Below are 19,739 nucleotides of genomic sequence, written 5' to 3'. Positions count from 1 at the left end.
GCTAACAATAGAATATAGTTTGTGATGTGAACTGAAATACAATGATTTAAAAAAAAATACTTAGTGGTGACTTGAAGCTGTTCATTCCTCAAATGAAAAGTGTAACACAAACAAGAAATCTGTGAGGCTGCTTTACAGGTTTTTCATGTTCCATATAGACGGTGCAGACATGCTGTTGTGTGTCAGGGGTGAACAGATATATTCTTCAGACAGGTGTGATCTCTGTTCATTAAAAATCAATAATGCAAGCAGATTGTGTTTGGTGAATGAGTAAGCATATGCTACTTTGCTCAGCTATATCTAATTTTCCCCTTCCCAACATCTCATGCTATGAATACCTTTGTGTGGGAATTCTCTATGACTAGCATTTTTACCCAATTTTCTAATAAAATAGCCAAATCTTATATGCAAATTAAATTTATGGATGTTGTTCTATTTTGGTACATGTTCATCAGGTCAATATGGAGAATCTATCAAGTAAAAAAAGGTATCTTGTTTATATACTCTATATTTAGAACTTTCTGGGTATTCCATATAGGTATTTCTCAGAATATTTATGTTCTTTCTTGTCAACCTGAAGATATGTACTAGTCTCAGATCTTATATTCATGTATCCATTCTAAAGGTAACCAAATTATTCACCACTACTAGATCAAGGTGCATTTCATGCTTAAATACGTGACTATGTTCTTTTGCTTTGACTTTTAAATCCTGGAAGGTTGTAAGAAAATATAAATACACCTGAGGCAGATCAGTGCCTGGAAAGAAACCTTTTTAAATGGAGAAAATAGGAAGATAAGGGATTGCTTATTAGGGAGATGCTTAGTGATTTCTAGAAACATACAGGAAAAGCTTCATCTGCTTTCTCTCATCTCATGTAAAAATGAGATAGATGGAATTTCTATTCAGAAACTTTGGTTTCTGTGTTATGTGTCTAGAAATAAGTTCAACCAACGATGATGTGGCTGTAGAAGGGTCTGTGCGGCTGGAAATAGATATGTCAAGTGCTCTGGGCACTTGTGTGGGATATGCCCATGCAGATTCCAAAGGGGTGCACTCTTGGATTAGCCAGTTTACTTCTTTTCAGTACCTTGTGAGAAGTTAAGGTCTTCACGTACATAAGAACTTTTTCGGTTCATGTTACCTAAGTTTTTGATTGAACTGATCATTTTAACAGTAACACTCACTTTATGGACTCTTAAAGTATTCTTTGTTCTCACTGAAGTTCCTTTGTAACCAGAAAAAAAGGTAAGTTAAAAAAAAAAAAAAAAAAGAAGAATGCTTAAATTAATACAAGGAAAGATGCGATAACACCGGAATCGGATGATTCATAGTAGATCATACAGATATAACTGTTGACACATTACGAAAGGGCCAAGTCCAAATAAACTGCGGATTTCCTTTCTTGCTATCTTTTTTTTTTTTCTCCTTGGAGATAAAAAAATACTTAAGCTGCACTGAAAAATATTCTAGTTTGAATGACTGTTGACTCCACCTGACAGGAGATCTTGAAGGCATTGAATTTACCATCTTGCATCTTAGATGGAAAACTAGACATTTGATTTTATTCGTTTTTAACCACCAGTTTAGTGGGCAATGCATTGCTTTTATATCACTGGTGTTTCTCTAACATCTATTAACTGCTTGGATTCTTGTACCATGCTATTATTACTTGTGATATGTGGGGTTTTTTTCATTTTTTTATTTTTTGGATGGGAATTGCGGGTAAAAGCAGGTAACACTGCCTTTTAGTCTCTTTCAGCATTTTTGAGCAGAACTTGGTTTTTAGTAGCTTTGCTAAAATGGAAGATTTCTTTCCAAGTTATATATGAGCCACCTTCAGCCTTTATATAGAAAATTTTAGCAAGTATATTCATTTTTTTAATAAAAGTGAAACTTGATGGTATGTTTCCACTGTACTAGAGGAAAAACTCTAGCTGTTTTCTCTTAGAAAAATTCCCGTGTCTCTTTCAGAAGGCATCTGAGGCAGGTGGTCTTCATTCACTATGTCTTCTGTTATTCATGTCTAAATTTATTTTATTTCAGCAAAGTTATTAGCCTTTGAATTAGGTTTAAAAGTCCATATTGAGAATGGATAGACTTTTGCAGCTAAATGTGACAGATGCTGTATTGAATGTATTTTACCACAAGCTGGACCAAGCAGAGCTTTATTTACAGTTTCAGTAAGCAGATGCTTCAGGCCAGGGCTAGGATCAAGAACTTGGGCACAGGAAAGTGTTTTCAGTCCCAGTCTGATTTTTGTAATCTCTATAGGAGAACTGGGAACTCTTCCACTTCGTTTGCACCCAACAGACAAAGTGTAAAAAGTGCATGAAAATAAAGTGTGGTGGAATTTAGGAATATGAGTTGAGGCTTGGGGAGAAAGGACCTTTTCCAATGTCAGGATGGGGTGTGAGACTGAGAACTGTGGTGCTTAAGTCTTAGTTGATAGTAAGTAAAATGATTTGGGGCAGGATGGGGTGAAGGAGACATATGGGACATGAGCAAAGGTTGTCCCATACTTGCCGTATCTATTAGGATATGTTAATTAGAGAAGGATTTGTCTCATTCGTCTTAGCATATTTATCATGATCTTTGAGTGAATCGTGGTTGTATACTGATAGAAGCTCATGTCTATAGGATTTCTGGTTCCTTCCTTGCAGAACTTAGCATGACATGTACTGATGAAAGCTGGGGGAAACATCCTGTAGCTGTGTTCTGGCCATGCTTGTTCTACAGTTCCTATATGGTACAGTCAAATCACTTAAATGTAATTTTCACAGGCAATCAGACTTCTTTTTTGTTGTTGTTGTTGTAATGACCATCTGGGATATGTAAATCTGATTAGCAGCCACAAATGTAGCCTATGGAAGCAGTGTTTTGAATATGCAAAGAGGTAAAAAATGGAGGGAAGCTCTGCAAGTCAAGTTTTAACTGTGCTAAACCGCCCTGTATTTTTAATTCCTAATCTCCTGGCCTGAGTTTTCCATTGCATAGGTGGAAAAAAAAATACTGCATCTCTGGGATGCTGTAAAACTAAATGAATGCAGTCAAATGTATTATGAAGGTTACTATAGAAAAGTACCATTTAAAAATTGAATCATACTTCCCATCAGGGATTTTGACTCATGAGCAATGGGATAAGCTGTGTAGACCCACAAAGAGCAGAGAAGAAAAAGAACATGGGATGAAAAAACTCCTGTGTGCTTTCTGAGGCTAAACCACAGTAAAATCTACCCACACCAAAGAGCTGGATTAAGGTTGCATGAAAAACATTGCTTCTAATACTTCCAAATTTGAGGTATTTGCTTTTCAAAACTAAAGCTAATTTTCCTGTGTAAATTGTAAGTAAATAACATAGTACTTAAACTTACTCAGAGGGAATTATATTTTATTTACCTTATTAATATTGAGAAATAAAAGACAAGGAGGCTTACTAAATGTGCAAAGCTTATTACCCATCTAAATGTTACCTTGCTGCATTGACTGCAATTTTATCTGTATTCTAGAAAGGCTGTCTTATAAAACACTTTTAGAAGCTTTGAAGAACATAATGTCAATCTGAAATACTGAAAAATACTGAAATAGAATAGATAGAAAACTGTACGCAAAAAAAAACCCCATAAAGTTAAGTCAAAAGTGAGAAGAAGCACTGTCTTACAAAGTTGGCTTCCATTCTGCTCATAACTGTGTGTGGGGTTTTTTACCATATTTTAATGGAACACACATGATAAAGGAATGATGAACAAGTAGAGGAAAATTGAGTGCGTCTAGTAATTCTTAATATCCTATAAAAATTCTTGGCACGTCTGCTAACAAAACCGGTAGTTTCTCCTGTGAAGAGCGACATTAAATATAAACTTGTTCAGTGTATAGAAAAGGGCCTAGAGGTGGTAGCAGCTTACTGCAACCTTATTGCAGATGTAGCAGCCCCAACACTCAAATTTAGGAGCTTGTCATCAAGACTGATTTAGTTTTGGCCTTGAGTGTAGTTCATTAATTATTTTGGAAACCTACAAGCCATTTGGCTGCATGGATAATGTGATTCATTGTCCTTGCATCAGAGCCTAATGCATAAATTTACAAAACTTAGAGGAGGATAGAGTGAAGGTGGTGGTAGGATGCTAGATTATTTTTTAGCTTGTAATTCAAGTAGTCGTCCTCCACAGTCTTCTGTAGCAGACACAAAGTAACACCGTGAGGGTGGTGAGAAGATGCATGGGTTTAAGGTGATGAGAATGTGTCTATGTTGAGGGAGTGAATATTAATGGTCCTCGGAGAATGTCTCTCCCATTCAGGGGTAGAATTGTTTCCTTACACTACTACACTTCCTCCTTATTTCACCTATCCATGATACTATTTAGAGAAGTAATGACATTTCAAAATTCCTCAGATCAAAAATCAATTCTTATTCTCAGTCATGGAGCTAAGTATACAATAAGCTTGTATGTGTTGTCCACACACCCAAATTATACTGCTTTAACAATTCAGTTTAAAGAAAGTAGGAAAATTTCCACAGGAAAAAATGTTTATTTTGGCATGCATAGTTTTTGTATAGTTTAGTATAAACTTGACACCAGGTCAACTGTCTCTTTGCTCTTATAATGCAATTTCAAAAACGGGGGGAAAACCTCACAAATACCAGATCCTGAAATGTCATCAAATTTGTCCTATAAAATGTGACTAGCTAGCCCAGTGAAACCATCAGCGGAGGGAGCAGGCACGTGGAGTGGCAGCAGGCATTCTTGAATTAGGTATGCAGCAGGCTGAACTAGGACTTTGAATGCTGCTACAGGTGGTAGAGTTGCAAAGTTGCAAAAAGTTTCCAAGTGAGCTAATGTAGACTTTGCTTAAGAATCATTAACTAAATCCCTGTTTCTTTTCATGGGAGCTTCAGCTAAAGTCACGTGATCTGATGTAAAACAAGATCATTACCTATCAGTGCAAACATATGGCAAAGTCTGCCCGTGTTATTACTTATCTCAAAGAGCGCAAGGGGGCTGTGACATTTCAAGCAAAGCCTATTGGTGAGGGAGTTTCTATGTGAGCTTTCTTAAAGAAGCACTTCCTTTTTAATTGTAATACTGTGTGGGAAGGTATACCAAACATTTTTCTCTGAGACCAGAAGATTTACCTAGTTCTGCTTCTATGGAGAGAGAAGAAATGCTGATACAACATTCTGTTATGGCTGTAAGCTTTGCATTTACCTGTACTGTGGACGGTTAGTTTCCTGTTTTCTGAGATGCGTTTCTCGGAAAAGGATGGGCTTGAAGATGACTTCAATAGAAGTGTTGTTGCTGCCCATGAAAGGGTTCCTTCTGGAATCTTGGTGAGTTTGACAGATTTGTTGCTAATTATGCGTATATAATTTCTTACAGCGTAGTTAAAATATATAAAAATTGACTGCCTATATTTAATAGTATGTGGAAGACTTCAGTTAGGCATTCAACAGATGTACTTTGTTTCCCATTTTTGTTCCATAAGTGCTCTGTGCAGTACAAAGTACTGAACCCCAATTAAAGCCTTTACTTAGGAGCAAAGATGTTTTTTTTGCTTGTTTTTGCCAAGTAGACCTGATGCTACTGTGGTCCTGTTTCACATGGTCATTTTTTTTCTCCCCAATCTTTTCAGGGTACAAAATAGAAACTAGTAAAATGCTAAATGTTAAAGATTTTCTCTGGTTAAGGAAAGCTCCTGGGTCCTGCCTCATAAATATATATACATCCAAATATAGGCAAGTTGAGATAATTTGGGGGAAACCATTGCTATGCATGTTTTTATTTTGTTTTTCTACCTAATATCTTGAAACAAATGCAACTTCTTTACTGTTTACATCATGTGGCATTTTTTAATCCTCTAAATGTATCTCAAAAGAAATGGGATGTATAAAGATCTACTCTCTTGTAAGCTAAGATCTACATTTAAGTAACTTTTTTTTTTGCAGTGATAGTTGAAATTCATGCCCTCTAAAGCTGTATCTTTCCAGAGCAATCTGGTAGCTTGCCTTTGAGTAACATGCACTCTTCTTTTTCTGTTGTTGAAGCGGGCGTTTGTAGTATTCATGTTCATATGGGTGCACCTGTATAAAAGGTGTTGGCTTTAAGAACACAAAAACCACAGTTTACCTTTACTAAAGCAGTACTCCAAATGCACAGAAAATATGAAGTTGTGGACAGACTTTTGATTGTATCTTGCACTTGTATATGGATATTACTGAATAACATAAAAAAAATTGTTCAAGAAAACATGTTGGTTTTGTAGCAGCCAAAACAACATCTTTGTTAATGGTACATAGGTATAATTCCTATCCGCAAAACCTCCTGCTCAAGTTATGCTAATGTAAGTATTTCCTGGTGATGAGTTTTGAAAATTTGGCTATCTATCATGTAGACCATGTTAGATACTTAATGTAAGCTGTTGTACTGTTTAATCATTATTTCTGAGAGCTATTCTATTCCTCATTGCTGTAATATGAGCAAGTCAACCAACATATGCAGGGTTAATTTTAGTTTAATTGCTTTGAGTATTTTATAGATGGAGGCACAGAATTTTATTTTTAGTTCTTGAACTTCCAAAGTACATATTTTCTTATTTTGTGTTTACTTTTATGTTCTCTCTTTCAAAAAAAGAAAAGAATAGAAAAAAGGCAGTTTCATTTTCTGCCTCTTGCAGTGTAATGGCTTCTTGCCAGAAAAAAAAAAAAATCTTTTTTATGATATAGGACAGAAAGATCTTTTCCCCCGTTCCCATTACAGTTGCACTTAGCTTAGTAGTATTAATACATTCAGCTATAAGAATTTTTGTAAACTAGATAGTATTGCATAAACATTCAAAAATCCTTCTTTCTGGAACCTCAAAAGTCAGAAAAAGTGTTTTTCTGTTGTGAGACCTTAGGTATTGACAGCCTTTTAATTTGCTATCCTAGAAGAACAAGTAGTAGTGAGCTACATTAACTTTAGCTTTTATGCAGAGTTCTGGAATTTGGCTGCATCAAGTAATGTATATACTCTGGATATCAAAATAAATAAAACTTAAAAGCTAAAGAGTGTTGTGAAATATTGCTGCATTGCCCTTTCTTAGCTTGTCTTGTCCATCAGACTTCTGTCTTGTGGGGGCTTCTTAGTGATTTCCTGTGATTAGACAAGGTCAGTTAGCATGTGTGTGAGGAAAAACTAGATTATTTATCAACTGAACTCAGTTCTTAGCAGTTGCTGTGAAATTCTGATCTTTTAAACAGCCGCTACTTAAACGATAGAGAATTCCTTGCTAATGTCCACTTCTCAAGTCCTATTCACTGAAATGAAATATATGGAATGGAGACTCTATTAAGGACTTCTATTCCTGATTGTGCCAAACATTTCTTTTAACAAATTCAGTTTCCTTGGTGACATGAATTCAACTTTTCTTTGTAAGCCAATGCCATAGACTCCTCTTGGAAGCATCCAAGGTATAGCCTTGAATGATAATGACTATGTGTTAGAGAATTTTTCCTAAGATTGAGAATAAAGATGACTCTCATTGCAGGGGAAGGCTAATTGCTTAAACAGTAAAGCAGAGATGTTGCTACCTTTCTGTCTTGGGTTACGGTTCCATGAGAGGCAGCAAATATCTCACTCGTCAAAAGGAAGATGTTCAGTTCCCTGCCCCAACCTTTTTTTCTAGCTTTTTGGTGTTACGTTCTTCTTCATGAGCTAATCCAACTTACTAACCCACTGAAACAAACAACAACAACAAAAAAAATGGGTAGACTTCTGCCAGCTGTGTCAGTGAGCTAAAATCAGCTCATTAAGAGGTCAGATGAGGAAAGGTTGAAGTGAGACCTCCCCTTTTTAGCAAGAGTGAGCTATTATTTCATTAGCAAGCAGTCAATTTTATAGTTGTACATGAAACTACTTAGAGATGAAACTGAATTTTATTAATCACTAATAATTGATAGGGAGTCCATTCTGCTAATCTCATTAGTCACTCAGTGACAGTCTGTTCTTTTTGTCTTCATCAACCATATTGTACAAAAGCTATGGGAGAAAATTCTCTAGCATGTTACCTAGCATAGTAATTCTGTGGATAATTTCAAAACAGTTTTAAATCTGTATTGGAAAACCCCCATCTTCCTTTTTAACTCTTGTGGAGAGGAAGGAATTTTTTTTTTCTTTCAAAAATCTAAATATGATTAGGTAATGTACGTTAGGCTTGAGAAGCCTGAGATGGAGAAAAATACTTCCATAGCTGCTCTAAGTGACAGTAGTTTTAGATTTCCTGCATGTTTACAGTTATATTGGTACTGTTAGATACTACAAAAGTAGCTTCCTTTTGAATGAATGCAATATACCCTGTGTTACTGTAAAGGAAGACTTTGAAGGCTCAGAACAAAAATAATTGATTAATTACCTAGACAATGAAAGCAGTATCAGGAGGAAGAACGCTTTTGTTTAGAGGCATTAAGAAAAATCCTAAACCCTTGTTCAGAGGCTAATAAAAATAGATTAGCAAATAGACAAAGAAATTCGCTGTAGACTTTTTTGTATAAATATTATCCCAAAATAGAATTATTACAATTTAAGCCCCGTTATATGTTCAGTGTTGCATGTTTTGTTTGTTTGCAGTGGCTCTTTGTTCTCCCAAATAATACACTTAACTTCAGAGGAATGCAATTGCTTGGATACATTTGAAACGAGCTTGTAGCAGTCTTTTGAGTGGGAGGTGGGAGATGGCAGAATGAGGAAGGGTTGCACTTAGATTTCCATTAGAACACCTTCACAGGTTTCCCTTCTCTTAAAGCTCAGATGTTCTGAGAAATATTTGGACTTCATTTCTTATTGGCAGTCATAGTTCACATTGTATTCTTAGTGTGAAAGACTTGCAGTCATCCAAAATTTGTTCATTCACTTAAATGTTTTTAATGGATTAGACAGAATGTTTGATACGTGATCCTATGTGTTCTTTGTTTATCTTTGGCAATAGCATAATCTTAGAATCATAGAATCGTTAAGGTTGGAAAAGACCCTTAAGATCATCGAGTCCAACCGTTAATCTAGCACTGCCAAGTCCACCACTAAGCCATGTCCTCGAGCACCACGTCTACCCTCCTTTTAAATACCTCCAGGGATGGGGACTCAACCACTTCCCTGCGCAGCCTGTTCCAATGCCTGACTACCTTTCAGTGAAGAAGTTTTTCCCAATATCCAACCTAAATCTCCCCTGGCGCAGCTTGAGGCCATTTCCTCTCGTCCTATTGCTTGTTACTAGGGAGAAGAGACCGACCCCCACCTCGCTACAGCCTCTTTTCAGGCAGTTGTGGAGAGCAATAAGGTCTCCCCTCAGCCTCCTCTTCTCCAGATTAAACAACCCCAGCTCCTTGTACGACTAAGCAACTCAGCTGCTCCTTGTAAGACTTGTGCTCTAAACCCTTCCCCAACTTTGTTGCCCTCCTCTGGACACGCTCCAGCACCTCGATGTCCTTCTGGTAGCGAGGGGCCCAAAACTGAACACAGTACTCGAGGTGCGGCCTCACCAGTGCCGAGTACAGGGGCACCATCACCTCCCTGGTCCTGCTGGCCACGCTATTCCTGATACAAGCCAGGATGCCATTGGCCTTCTTGGCCACCTGAGCACACTGCTGCCTCATGTTCAGGCGGCTGTCAACCAACACCCCCAGGTCCTTTTCCACCAGGCAGCTCTCCAGCCACTCCTCCCCCAGCCTGTAGCGTTGCATGGGGTTGTTGTGACCCAAGTGCAGGACCCGGCACTGAGCCTTGTTGAACCTCATACAGTTGGCCCCGGACCAATGATCCAGCCTGTCCAGGTCCCTCTGCAGGGCCTTCCTACCCTCCAGCAGATTGACACTTCCACCCAACTTGGTGTCATCTGCAAACTTACTGAGGGTGCACTCAATCCCCTCATCCAGATCATCAGTGAAGATATTGAACAGGACTAGCCCAAACACTGAGCCCTGGGGAACACCACTTGTGACTGGCCGTCAGCTGGATTTGACTCCATTCACCAATTATTGTGTGCATATACCGTTATTGTGTGCATCTTCCTTTCCTTGTATTCTGTCCTGAACTCCCCACTCTCATCTAGTAAGATTCCTTCACCTGGACTAGATCTTGTTCTTTTTCAATTTTCTGATGTCAGGAGTATGAACAATCACAAAATACTTTAAAAGATTTGTTTTTTCTTGACTGAAACTTTGTGAAACCTGTGGAAAGTAGTTAGTGGGTAAGATAACGCTCTATACTTAAAACAATATCTTGCATGAGTGTGTAAACTTCATTAAGGCTTGCTTTTCACATATGAAGATGAAGTATTTGGAATTTAGTGTTTATTCTTTAGGTGTAATTTCTGTGGAAATGGTTGTTAGCTGCTAAGTCATCTGCTTCTCGTGGGCGACAAGGTCATGTTGTTAGGTTCACTCTGGTTTTGCAGAGCAAACTTTTACTTCAGCAGCCGTTTTAAATATAAGTACCTACAAGCTTCGTTAAGCTGTTTAGAGAAGTATACATTGTAACTGTAGATGATACTTATTGTAGTTTTATTTAATCAAAAGGTAATGGGAGAGTCTCAGTAAATTTGAGTATCTGGCATCACCTGCCACAGGTGGAAGTCTTGCTCATCTCAGTTTTAACTTCTGAAGGTCGATGGCAGTGCTTTTCAGGAAGGGTTTTTACAAGATCATGATTTTTATGTTGCAAGAGGTTTTGGTACTTGTTTTATGGCAAATAAATTCTCTGGTGGTGTGCTTTCCTTACATAGGAAGAAAACTGGATTTCTTCCATATTTATTTTCTCCACGCTCATTCTCAAACCCCTCTGTCTCCCATTAGATCTTTTGATAATTTCTTTAAGGTGACTCAGCCATTTTTAAAATATAGAGCTGTAAAGGAAGGATTACATGTAGTATACTTTACATAACTTTTCCTGACTGTTAAGATTTTTTTGCATCCTTATATACAGTGAACTCCATTTTCAAATCAATTGTATTAAATAGGCAGTTTTCAGAGACTGAATTTGTCTTTTTAGCTTATCTGAATAATTAAGCATCACTTGAATCTAGGCTTTGGGGTTTAAAAATTACATGCTTCAAAATTTGAAAATTCAAGTAATTGTAGATTCAAGTTGACAAACTATTAAGAATAGGTTTTATAACTCTGGAGATTGTTAGTAAGATAAGAATTGGCTCAAAATTCTGTTGACTTTTGAAGGCATTTGTGTAAAGCTTGTTACAATAATCAGACATTGCACATCTATTTAGATTTTTTTTAAAAATTGATTTAAAAAAAAACTTTAAATGTTTTTAAAATTTATTTACTTTTTTCTTCTTCTTCTCCCTTAGTCGCAGACTATGAACTACGTAGGACAACTTGCAGGACAAGTCCTGGTTACTGTGAAGGAGCTGTACAAAGGCATTAATCAGGCAACCCTTTCAGGATGTATTGATGTCATTGTGGTCCGGCAACAGGATGGTACATACCAGTGTTCTCCTTTTCATGTCCGATTTGGGAAGCTCGGTGTATTACGCTCTAAAGAAAAAGTGGTAAGTTCAGAAAGTGGGCCAAAACAAAGTATTAAATACCAATGTATGCCTTTTTCCCCTTCTTCCTTCCTTCCCCAACCCCCCACATATGCAGCTAGCAGTCTAATTTGGTACAGAGCAGTTTCTCATATATGCTGTACAGAGTGATAGTTTCGGAATGCAAAACAGAACTTCCTGTGGTAATCTAAGGACTCTGCAAAAAATACCATGAAAGAAAAGCTTTGATAGCTCTTGAGCTATGCAAAAGGAATAATACAAACATATAGACTTCACAGTGTTAAAGCATTTATGTGGCTATTTATTTACTTATTTATGTATGCTGGGAAAGAAATGCTTAATGCCATTTAACTGATCCCTGATGTTGCAAGCAACTATTTTTTGAATGTCTGGAGGACAAATAGAGCATATCTTAAGGGTTGGTGACCTGTCATAAACATTACTCCTTGTTAGCTCTGTTCAAGGCTGATACGCAGTAAAAAATGCAGTTATTAATATCCACAAGCAAATAAAAACTGGAACTGAAGCTTCATTCCTATTTGGGTGTATTTGAAAGAGAACCTGGTGCAATTCCCTGTCCAGCCAGTCTGAGACTGTTGCGCTACCCAAGCAGGTTGTCCTGCCATCCCTTTTCCATAGGCTTTGGTAGTCATGCCTGTGGAGTGAGTTGGATTGGGTTGTAAATTTGACTGAAAAATGGACCTATTGTGGGGGGACTTAAACTACTGTCAGTAGGGAGTACTGTGTATGGCAGTATTGCCTGTGGGTGTGCTACCAAAGGATGGATTGATTTAAACAGATCATAAAACCTCAGGATTATATGCTGCTTTTCTAAGAAGTGAAAGGACACTGCAGGAAACTACCCCTATCTTTATATTTTGGTTGTAAAAGGAGAATAAAGTGCAACTGAAAGAGCAGTTATATTAGGGCATTTTTTTAACAGTCTGTACTGGGAGTTACATGCATTAAAGTTGTAAGTTTATCATAGTAACACAGGCTAGCAGCAGTTTTTGTGTTTCATTTTGTTTTCCCGCTTACGAGTGTTTTTTTTAATGAGCACGCTGGTGACAAAAAGTTGATTTTCTTAACAATTCTACAACAGATTACAGCTTTTCAGCAAGGTACAAGAGAGGTGGTATAGCTGTATTTTTTTCTAATGTCAAAGCAAGTGAGATACACTTAAAACAGCAGTGATCTGAAACTTGATCTTGCTAAATGTCTTTAATTACACTTCTGAGAAGCTGAACTAAATTTGGGAGGATTTCAGCTTCTGGGTACCTCTAAAAAGCTTTTGAATAGTAGAAACATCTACTCTTGGTACCTACTGAACTACACTTGTCAGCGTACTTCTTAGGTTTTGCTTGAGTGGATGGCTGCTGCTTCATCCTTGGAGTTGCCATTCTGCGTTTGAGTGTTTTCTCAATAGTCAAGTGAATGTTTATTACGGTGTTGTGTCCGCATTTTTCTCTGGCATGTTATGAAGGCAAGATCAATTGGTAGTCTCAATATGTATGGGAACACAAAATATGCATATCTGTGCTTTAACTCTATACTTGAGATATATACTGAAGTCTCTAGAAACCAGCGTGAGGTACAGGTACTAAAATTAGGGATGTTTATCTGTCTAAGTCAGCATAAACAAAACGCTGAAAAAAAAGAAACACTAAGGTGGTTGTATTTTTGTTGTGTTTTTTGTTTTGGTGGTGTTTTGTGTAAACTGTGTTCAGTAGTGAAATAAATACGATTTTCAGATCAAAACCATTCAGTTCTTGTGGGGGAAAAAGAAAAGCTGTTATCTTAAGGATTTGGGTGTAGTCCCCATGCATGTTTGGTTATCTACCTGTAATTTATCATCTCCTATGACTGGGTTTCCTTAGCTAATGGTTTTATTCTCACAAATGAGCAAATAACAGTGTGTTGTTTTTTTTTTTTCTTGGCAGTCCATGCGCTAATCTTAGTATTAGTCCTCTTTCCTTTTTGACTGGCCATTTCATACCACAATAACTAACTATGAATATGAGTATTCATTCATATCACAATACTAGCTGTATGGCTTGGGGTGTGATTTTTTTCTTTTGTATTGGCAGGAAACTAGAACTTGAGTGAGGTACATATTGGATATCTCATAGCAATTACAGTATTTAACTTGGTCTCCTTTTGACAAAAGTGTCTGAACTATATGTAACCTGAAATGCCATTGGCATTTTCTGCAGTAAGGCAAGTCCAATGTGTTTCTGTCTGACATTTATTAAATTATTTTTAATTAGCTAGGCTAAATGCAGATATACAGATACCATTAGATAAGCATATTTACTGAAAAATAAGGTAATTTTATCTGAATATGGAAGACATTTTGTTTGGAAAAAATTGGGATGGAACTTAACTGGATGCCCAAGATTTCACAAAGAGGAGGAAGTAAAATAATTGTATCTTGGTTTTAGAGAGACTTTTTATTTTCTTTATTTCATGCATGTGGGGAAGGATAATGTCTCCCTCCTGTGCATCATAATCTAAGTTAAAGTTCCTTTATATGAGAAGAAAAACATTCTTCCTCTGACAAAAGCACAATGGTTGCAGAAGGGTTGTGGTCCTATGCAATATCCCCATAAACTCATGAGCAAGAAAATCTGAAACAATGTTAACGGAGTTGCAGAAATAATCATGGCAAATCTCTGTCCCTTTGAAATAAAGCCTGCCTCCAGGAGGCTTCCAGTTTGTCATCTTGAAATTTTGGTATTGAGAACTCAGGTTCATACCAGGCCCCAATTCAGGTTGAGCTTTAAACATATGAACATGAACAGTCTCAATCATTCTTCCAGCAAATAAAGACTAGATCAACGATTATTATTTATGCTTCTAGCTCTCCAAATTAGTTGAACAAGATTCAGTCTTCAGATGTTTTTTATTTTTTTCTGATTTTTCTTGTAGGTGTTAGGCTCTCTGCTAGGAGCATCATGTATTGATGATGTATGCAGGTTAACAAAATAAAAAACATTATAACAGACTTCTTTCAAAAAGCAGAGAGAGGAGAAAAAGACATGATTATACAATGGAACCAAGTTTACTCTCAGAGCTGAGTGGGCCTTACGGTCAGTGCTTTCCTCTATGATGAATTATTTACATTAAATTGTCTCTTTCCACAGATTGATATAGAAATTAATGGTGATGCTGTTGATCTTCATATGAAACTGGGTGACAATGGAGAAGCTTTCTTTGTGCAAGAAACTGAGGAGGAAAATGTAAGGGCTTTGTGCTTCATGTTGGCTACAATGCAGTATTAACAGAGTCATGTGTTAAAATTGTTTAATATAGCGTTGTCAATATTGTAACTTTTATGAAAGCTAGATTTTTCTGTGACTGAATCTTAACATCACTTTCATATGCTACCAAGATGCTTGATGCTTTGTACAATTTTGCTACCAGTGATAATATAGTAACCAATTCTTTTTTTTAGTAGAGCATTATTTGAAAGATTTGTTGAATTTTTTTTACTTTGTTTTAGTGTATTCATTCTTGTTGACTGCAGTTATACAGATTGCAGTGCCTTATAATAATTTTCACCTTAAGTTCTTATAGCTTGTGCTACTGACCTCTGTGCTAACAAAGGTTGTTTATTTTGGCATATTTTTCATTTGTCTTATAATTTTTAGCACAATTTTTCACAATTTTATCTATGAAACTTTCACCAGTTAACAGTAACTTACTATGAAACTACTATGAAACTTTCACCAGTTAACAGTAACAGTAACTTACTATGAAACTACTATGAAACTTTCACCAGTTAACAGTTAACAGTAAGTTAAAACAGTAATTAATTTCCCAAGAACCTATTGCAGCTGGAAGCTAATGAGCCTGTGAAAAACAGGTATAATGTTTCTTTTTTAGTCTGATTTCCTAAGGATATGGGACCTATGTAATGACAATATTTGTCAGTCCTGAGCTTTGGTTTTGATCACTTTTGAATCTGTTGGCGTTTTTCAGCAAGACAGAAGGAAAGAAGTTCTGAATACAAAGTTCTGAAAGGTTTAATGAAAACAGTCAGAGGAGAGAGAAAAAAGTTTTGTCTCAGTGATGTGAAAGATGAAGCATTAATTTCCTGTTGTTATTAGGAATCAGAGTCTTTCAAGGAAATGAGCTTGATCCACTTTTTAGTTTAGGGTGCTACTTGTTTACTGTGAAGGATTGGAGGAAACTCTCATTTTGAAAGGAGTTAAATACAATTTAAAGTGGAAAGAGAAAATAAGCATTAAGACCCTAAATGATAACTTGGGGTAGGGATTCATAACATTTAAGAGAAAGGAAGGATCGGTTCTGTTTTAGTATACACCATGATAAAAATCAAAACTGAAAGCAGTTTTTTTTATAGATGTAGGCTGTGTTAGCCATTGATGGGAACTGATCAGTCTTAAGACTTTCAGAAAGCAAGGGTGGTAACCACTACCTTTGTCCCCAGTACAATGTTTGAAAGGAGCTATTGCACTTGCTTAGTATATTTTAATTTATATCAAGAGTGCCTTATCTGTGTATAATGTGTTCTGGAAAGCTGGTAGTTCATGCTGAAACTATAGATCAAGTTAGCTACAAAGCAGAGGACTGAGTTGTTTTTAGTGCTTTTAGACTTTTTTTTTTTTCCTCGGTATTTCTGCTACTGATCAACATGTCCTTGTGGTCACCTCTTGAAGCTATGCTTAAGGTATAAACAATAAAGCTCTCATTGAGTTCTTGATGAATTCAGAAAGGTTCTTTCAAGTGGTCAGTCTTTGCTGTTTTCACGTCTTGACGTTCAGAAGTAACACCACATGCCTCAATTCATGTAAATCGGGACTATTGTACTTTCAGGCATCATTTTTCAGCCAGTTTTCTTTTAACTTTTCCTCTGTTTTCTTAATTTTGTCTTGTTTTTCTGGATTATTTATCACTAATTGTATAGAATATTAACTTTACTTTAGGTGCTATAATTTTATTTTGAGGTTTTTCACAATGCAAAATCTGTGTGTCATTAGTGCTGTATAAGGCTGTATTTTGCTCTCCTTTCTCCACTTCTTTCTACTTTACAACCAGTGGAACAAAACTTGGTCTGTAACTCTTAACTCAATGGAAAAATTGAATTTAATATTAAAGAATAGCAGTTCAGACTTTGAACACATCAAAAGTAGTATCAGTGATCTGGCCGTTTCTGATCACAGTGTAGTTCCTGACTAATCTGCTGCATAAGAGTCCTGTAAAATAACAGGCATCTTGTAATTAGTTCTAGTCTTACCATGAAATTGAGCTCCCTAACTTTTTTCTCTTTCTCCTTGCTATGCAAATTCCATTCTCTTCTACTTTTGTTCCACTTTGTCCCTTCACAGTGTGTTTCTTTCAGTCTAGGTGTCAATATCTTGAAGTTTCTTGTTATGATGTAAATAAACAAACCACAGGCAGTCCATTGGTGAAGCTTTTCCTTCAATTGAATTGTTCTTTCAAAGGGCAGTGAGCTGTAATTAATTGAGGGTTGTTTGTTGGTTTTAACGTGAGTAAATTATAGTTGAGTTTTTCTTTTTGAAAGATACTTTACATAAATAGTGTCTGACATGGATGACAAAACTGAATGCACCTTCACCAATTTTGTGGGTGACACTGAACTGGGAGGAGAGGTAGACAGACCAGAAAAAGAGCCACCACATAGAGCCACCTCGGCAGGCTGGGAGACTGGACCAACAAGATTCATACAAGATTTAACAAAGATACATGTGCAGTCTTGCATCTGGGTTGGAAGAATCCCACGCAGCAGTACAGGCTGGGGTCTGACTGGATGAAATGCATCTCTGCTGTAAAAGGCCAGCAGTGTGCCCTGGCAGCAGTGAAGGCAAGTGTGTCCTAGGCTGCATCAGCAGGAGCACAGCCAGCAGATGGAAGGACGTGGGATTGGCCCACTCAACCTAGTATATGTTAGGCCAAACCTGGAACACAGTTCTGGTCTCCCCAGTTCAGGAGGTACACGGAAAATTGGAGAGAGTCCAGTGGAGAGTCACCAAGATGATCAGAGGGTTGGAGAAGTTGAAATAGGAAGAAAGGTTGCTGGAATTGGCTGTGTTCAGCTTAGAGAAGAGAAGGCTCGGGGGCTCTAACCACAGTCTTGCAATACCTACAAGGTAGCTGTAGAGCAGACAAAGGCACTCTCTTCACAAGGGTGCCTGGTGATAAGACAAGGGGGAAATTCCAGCTGGGTATAAGAAAAATCCTTCACTATGAGAACAATGTAACACAGGAATAGGTTTCCTAGAGAAGTGGTAGACTCTCGCTCCCCGGAAATATTCAGCTGTTGGCTTGACGAGGCCCTGGATATAACCTAAACTGAGGCCCTGCTTTCAACAGAAGATTGGACCAGATGGTCTCCAGGTGTCCCTTCCAACCTACACCTTTCTATAAATCTGTTTCAAAATAAATAGACAGCAGTGGATTTAATTAGCCTATTTTTATTAACACATTTACTAAGCATGGATAGAACTGGTGTGCTTGAGGGCAGATAATTTCAGAAACATTCCACTGACTGGGTATTTGTTTTACTAGCAAAATCAATTGTTTATATCTGAAACTGTAAGAATACTAACATTCATTTTTCTGAACTTTTTGTAATCCCTCTAGTGAACTTGGTTCCTTTCTGGATATCAGCTTCATACTACTGGGCTATTGTATGGTTTTGTGTCTAAATATAGATGCAAGGGTTCATCTGTAGCTGACAACTATCCTGTATGCTCAAAACAAAGTGAAAAAAAGTCTGTTCTTTCTTTTCTTTTTTTTTTTGCTTAGGAAAAAGTTCCTGCATATTTGGCAACATCTCCAATACCCACTGAAGACCAGTTTTTTAAAGACACTGGCAATCATTTGAAGCCCGGGGAAAATGAGAGAACATGTGTAAACTCAGAAATCCCACACTCTGTGGAAACAGAGACTGTATTCCCCCCGGGTTCTGTGAAAAAGAAAAAAAGAAGAAGAAAGAAATACAAACAAGATAGCAGGAAGGAAGATCAGATCTCTTCTACTGGTACGGAAGAGATTTTTGAAATGGAAATAAGCTCAGATGATGAAAAAAGTGTTCAACCCCTAAGGTAAACTATCAGATACTTGCGGGCTGCTTTCACTGTTAATCACTGAACATTTAAAAGGTGACTTGCACCTTTTCTTTATGCAAGTAATGCATAAGTTTCAATAGGCTCTGAGTAGGCTTTTCCTCAAACAAAACTCCAAACCATTATCTTCCACATCTTTACAGAATCCTTCAAGTTTGGCCATTTTGTTACTAACATGAAATCCAATTAAGCCCATTCTGGTAAAGAAATGTTGTTGTGATCTGTTGTGTGATTGAGGAGGAGTTTCAGTGTAATTTCTCTGATGAGGCAGAGTGGTCTTCGGGCGTGTTTGGTAACCTCTACATAAAACTGCAGCGTGGAATGCCTGTAGTACACCACACCTGAATTTGACTTCTCTGTAACTTGAAGTTTACTTTGGTAGCTGAAAACTACATAAATGACTGCTCCTTCACATAGTAAAGAGAATTCTTTACACGTGTGTAGCCATAAAGGAGGGAAAAAAAATCAGTCCTGTATTTGAAGTGGATAAACTATTAGTAAAGTGGAGCTTGCGGTAAAGTGGTAGCACATACTAATAAGCTGAATAAGCTTATATGAGTAATAGGAAAGACTATAGTAATAGAAGAAAGCTATCAAACATATAAATGCTTAAAATCCAGGAAAGGCCTACACATCAGTTTTATGTGGAAGTTTCTTAGGCTCCTTAACAAGTAGTTTTTAGACAAAGGTAGCTGCTTTATTGGACAGCATTACTGCTAAATGTAATAACTGTCTGAATAAATTCAAGATCTGATCTGGGAATTGGAAGAATGTTTTGGTGTAAGAGAATAAAGTATAACTGAAAAAACTCCTTCAGTATGGGTCTTCAAGGGAGTCTCAAATTTAATAAGTACCAGTCAAAAAGGGTAGTGCAACAGAAAAACATGAATCTAACTGCTATCACACCTATAAGCAATAAAATGCAACAAACAAAATTTGGATTTTAAAGTGTTTTCTAGAATGTCTGTGGCTTTCTTAGTTCATTTGCCTTATTTTTTCTCTGTCATATTTATGTCAATGAATTGTCATTTAGATATTCACTGCTCTGTTTAAGTCTGGAAATTGGCATTTTGTTTGGTTTGAGATTTTTTCCTTTTT

The 19,739-nt window shown here is 37.0% G+C and overlaps 2 protein-coding genes across 6 annotated transcripts in view; one reads left to right on the top strand and one right to left on the bottom strand.

The window, feature by feature from the left end:
• LOC309588909 (myosin regulatory light chain 2, smooth muscle minor isoform) overlaps positions 1-19,739 on the bottom strand; it is a 206,085-nt gene that overhangs the window by 121,708 nt on the left and 64,638 nt on the right. The window lies entirely within an intron of this gene.
• LPIN2 (lipin 2) overlaps positions 1-19,739 on the top strand; it is a 46,479-nt gene that overhangs the window by 3,774 nt on the left and 22,966 nt on the right. For 3 of the 5 annotated variants that reach the window (XM_082324695.1, XM_082324697.1, XM_082324699.1), the window contains exons 1-4: positions 4,999-5,329; positions 11,332-11,532; positions 14,673-14,768; positions 18,322-18,620. In XM_082324695.1, the coding sequence (XP_082180821.1) occupies positions 5,243-5,329; positions 11,332-11,532; positions 14,673-14,768; positions 18,322-18,620 (683 nt within the window). In that variant the 5' untranslated portion in view covers positions 4,999-5,242. Of the gene's footprint in view, positions 1-4,998; positions 5,330-11,331; positions 11,533-14,672; positions 14,769-18,321; positions 18,621-19,739 lie in introns of those variants that run through there. The other 2 variants (XM_082324698.1, XM_082324696.1) reach the window with 1 other exon arrangement.

Source organism: Platalea leucorodia (assembly GCF_965183815.1).
Source record: "Platalea leucorodia genome assembly, chromosome: 1".
NCBI classification, from domain to species: domain Eukaryota; kingdom Metazoa; phylum Chordata; class Aves; order Pelecaniformes; family Threskiornithidae; genus Platalea; species Platalea leucorodia.
Note: the sequence above shows the minus strand (reverse complement) of the source record. Positions and strands in the feature narration are given on the sequence as shown.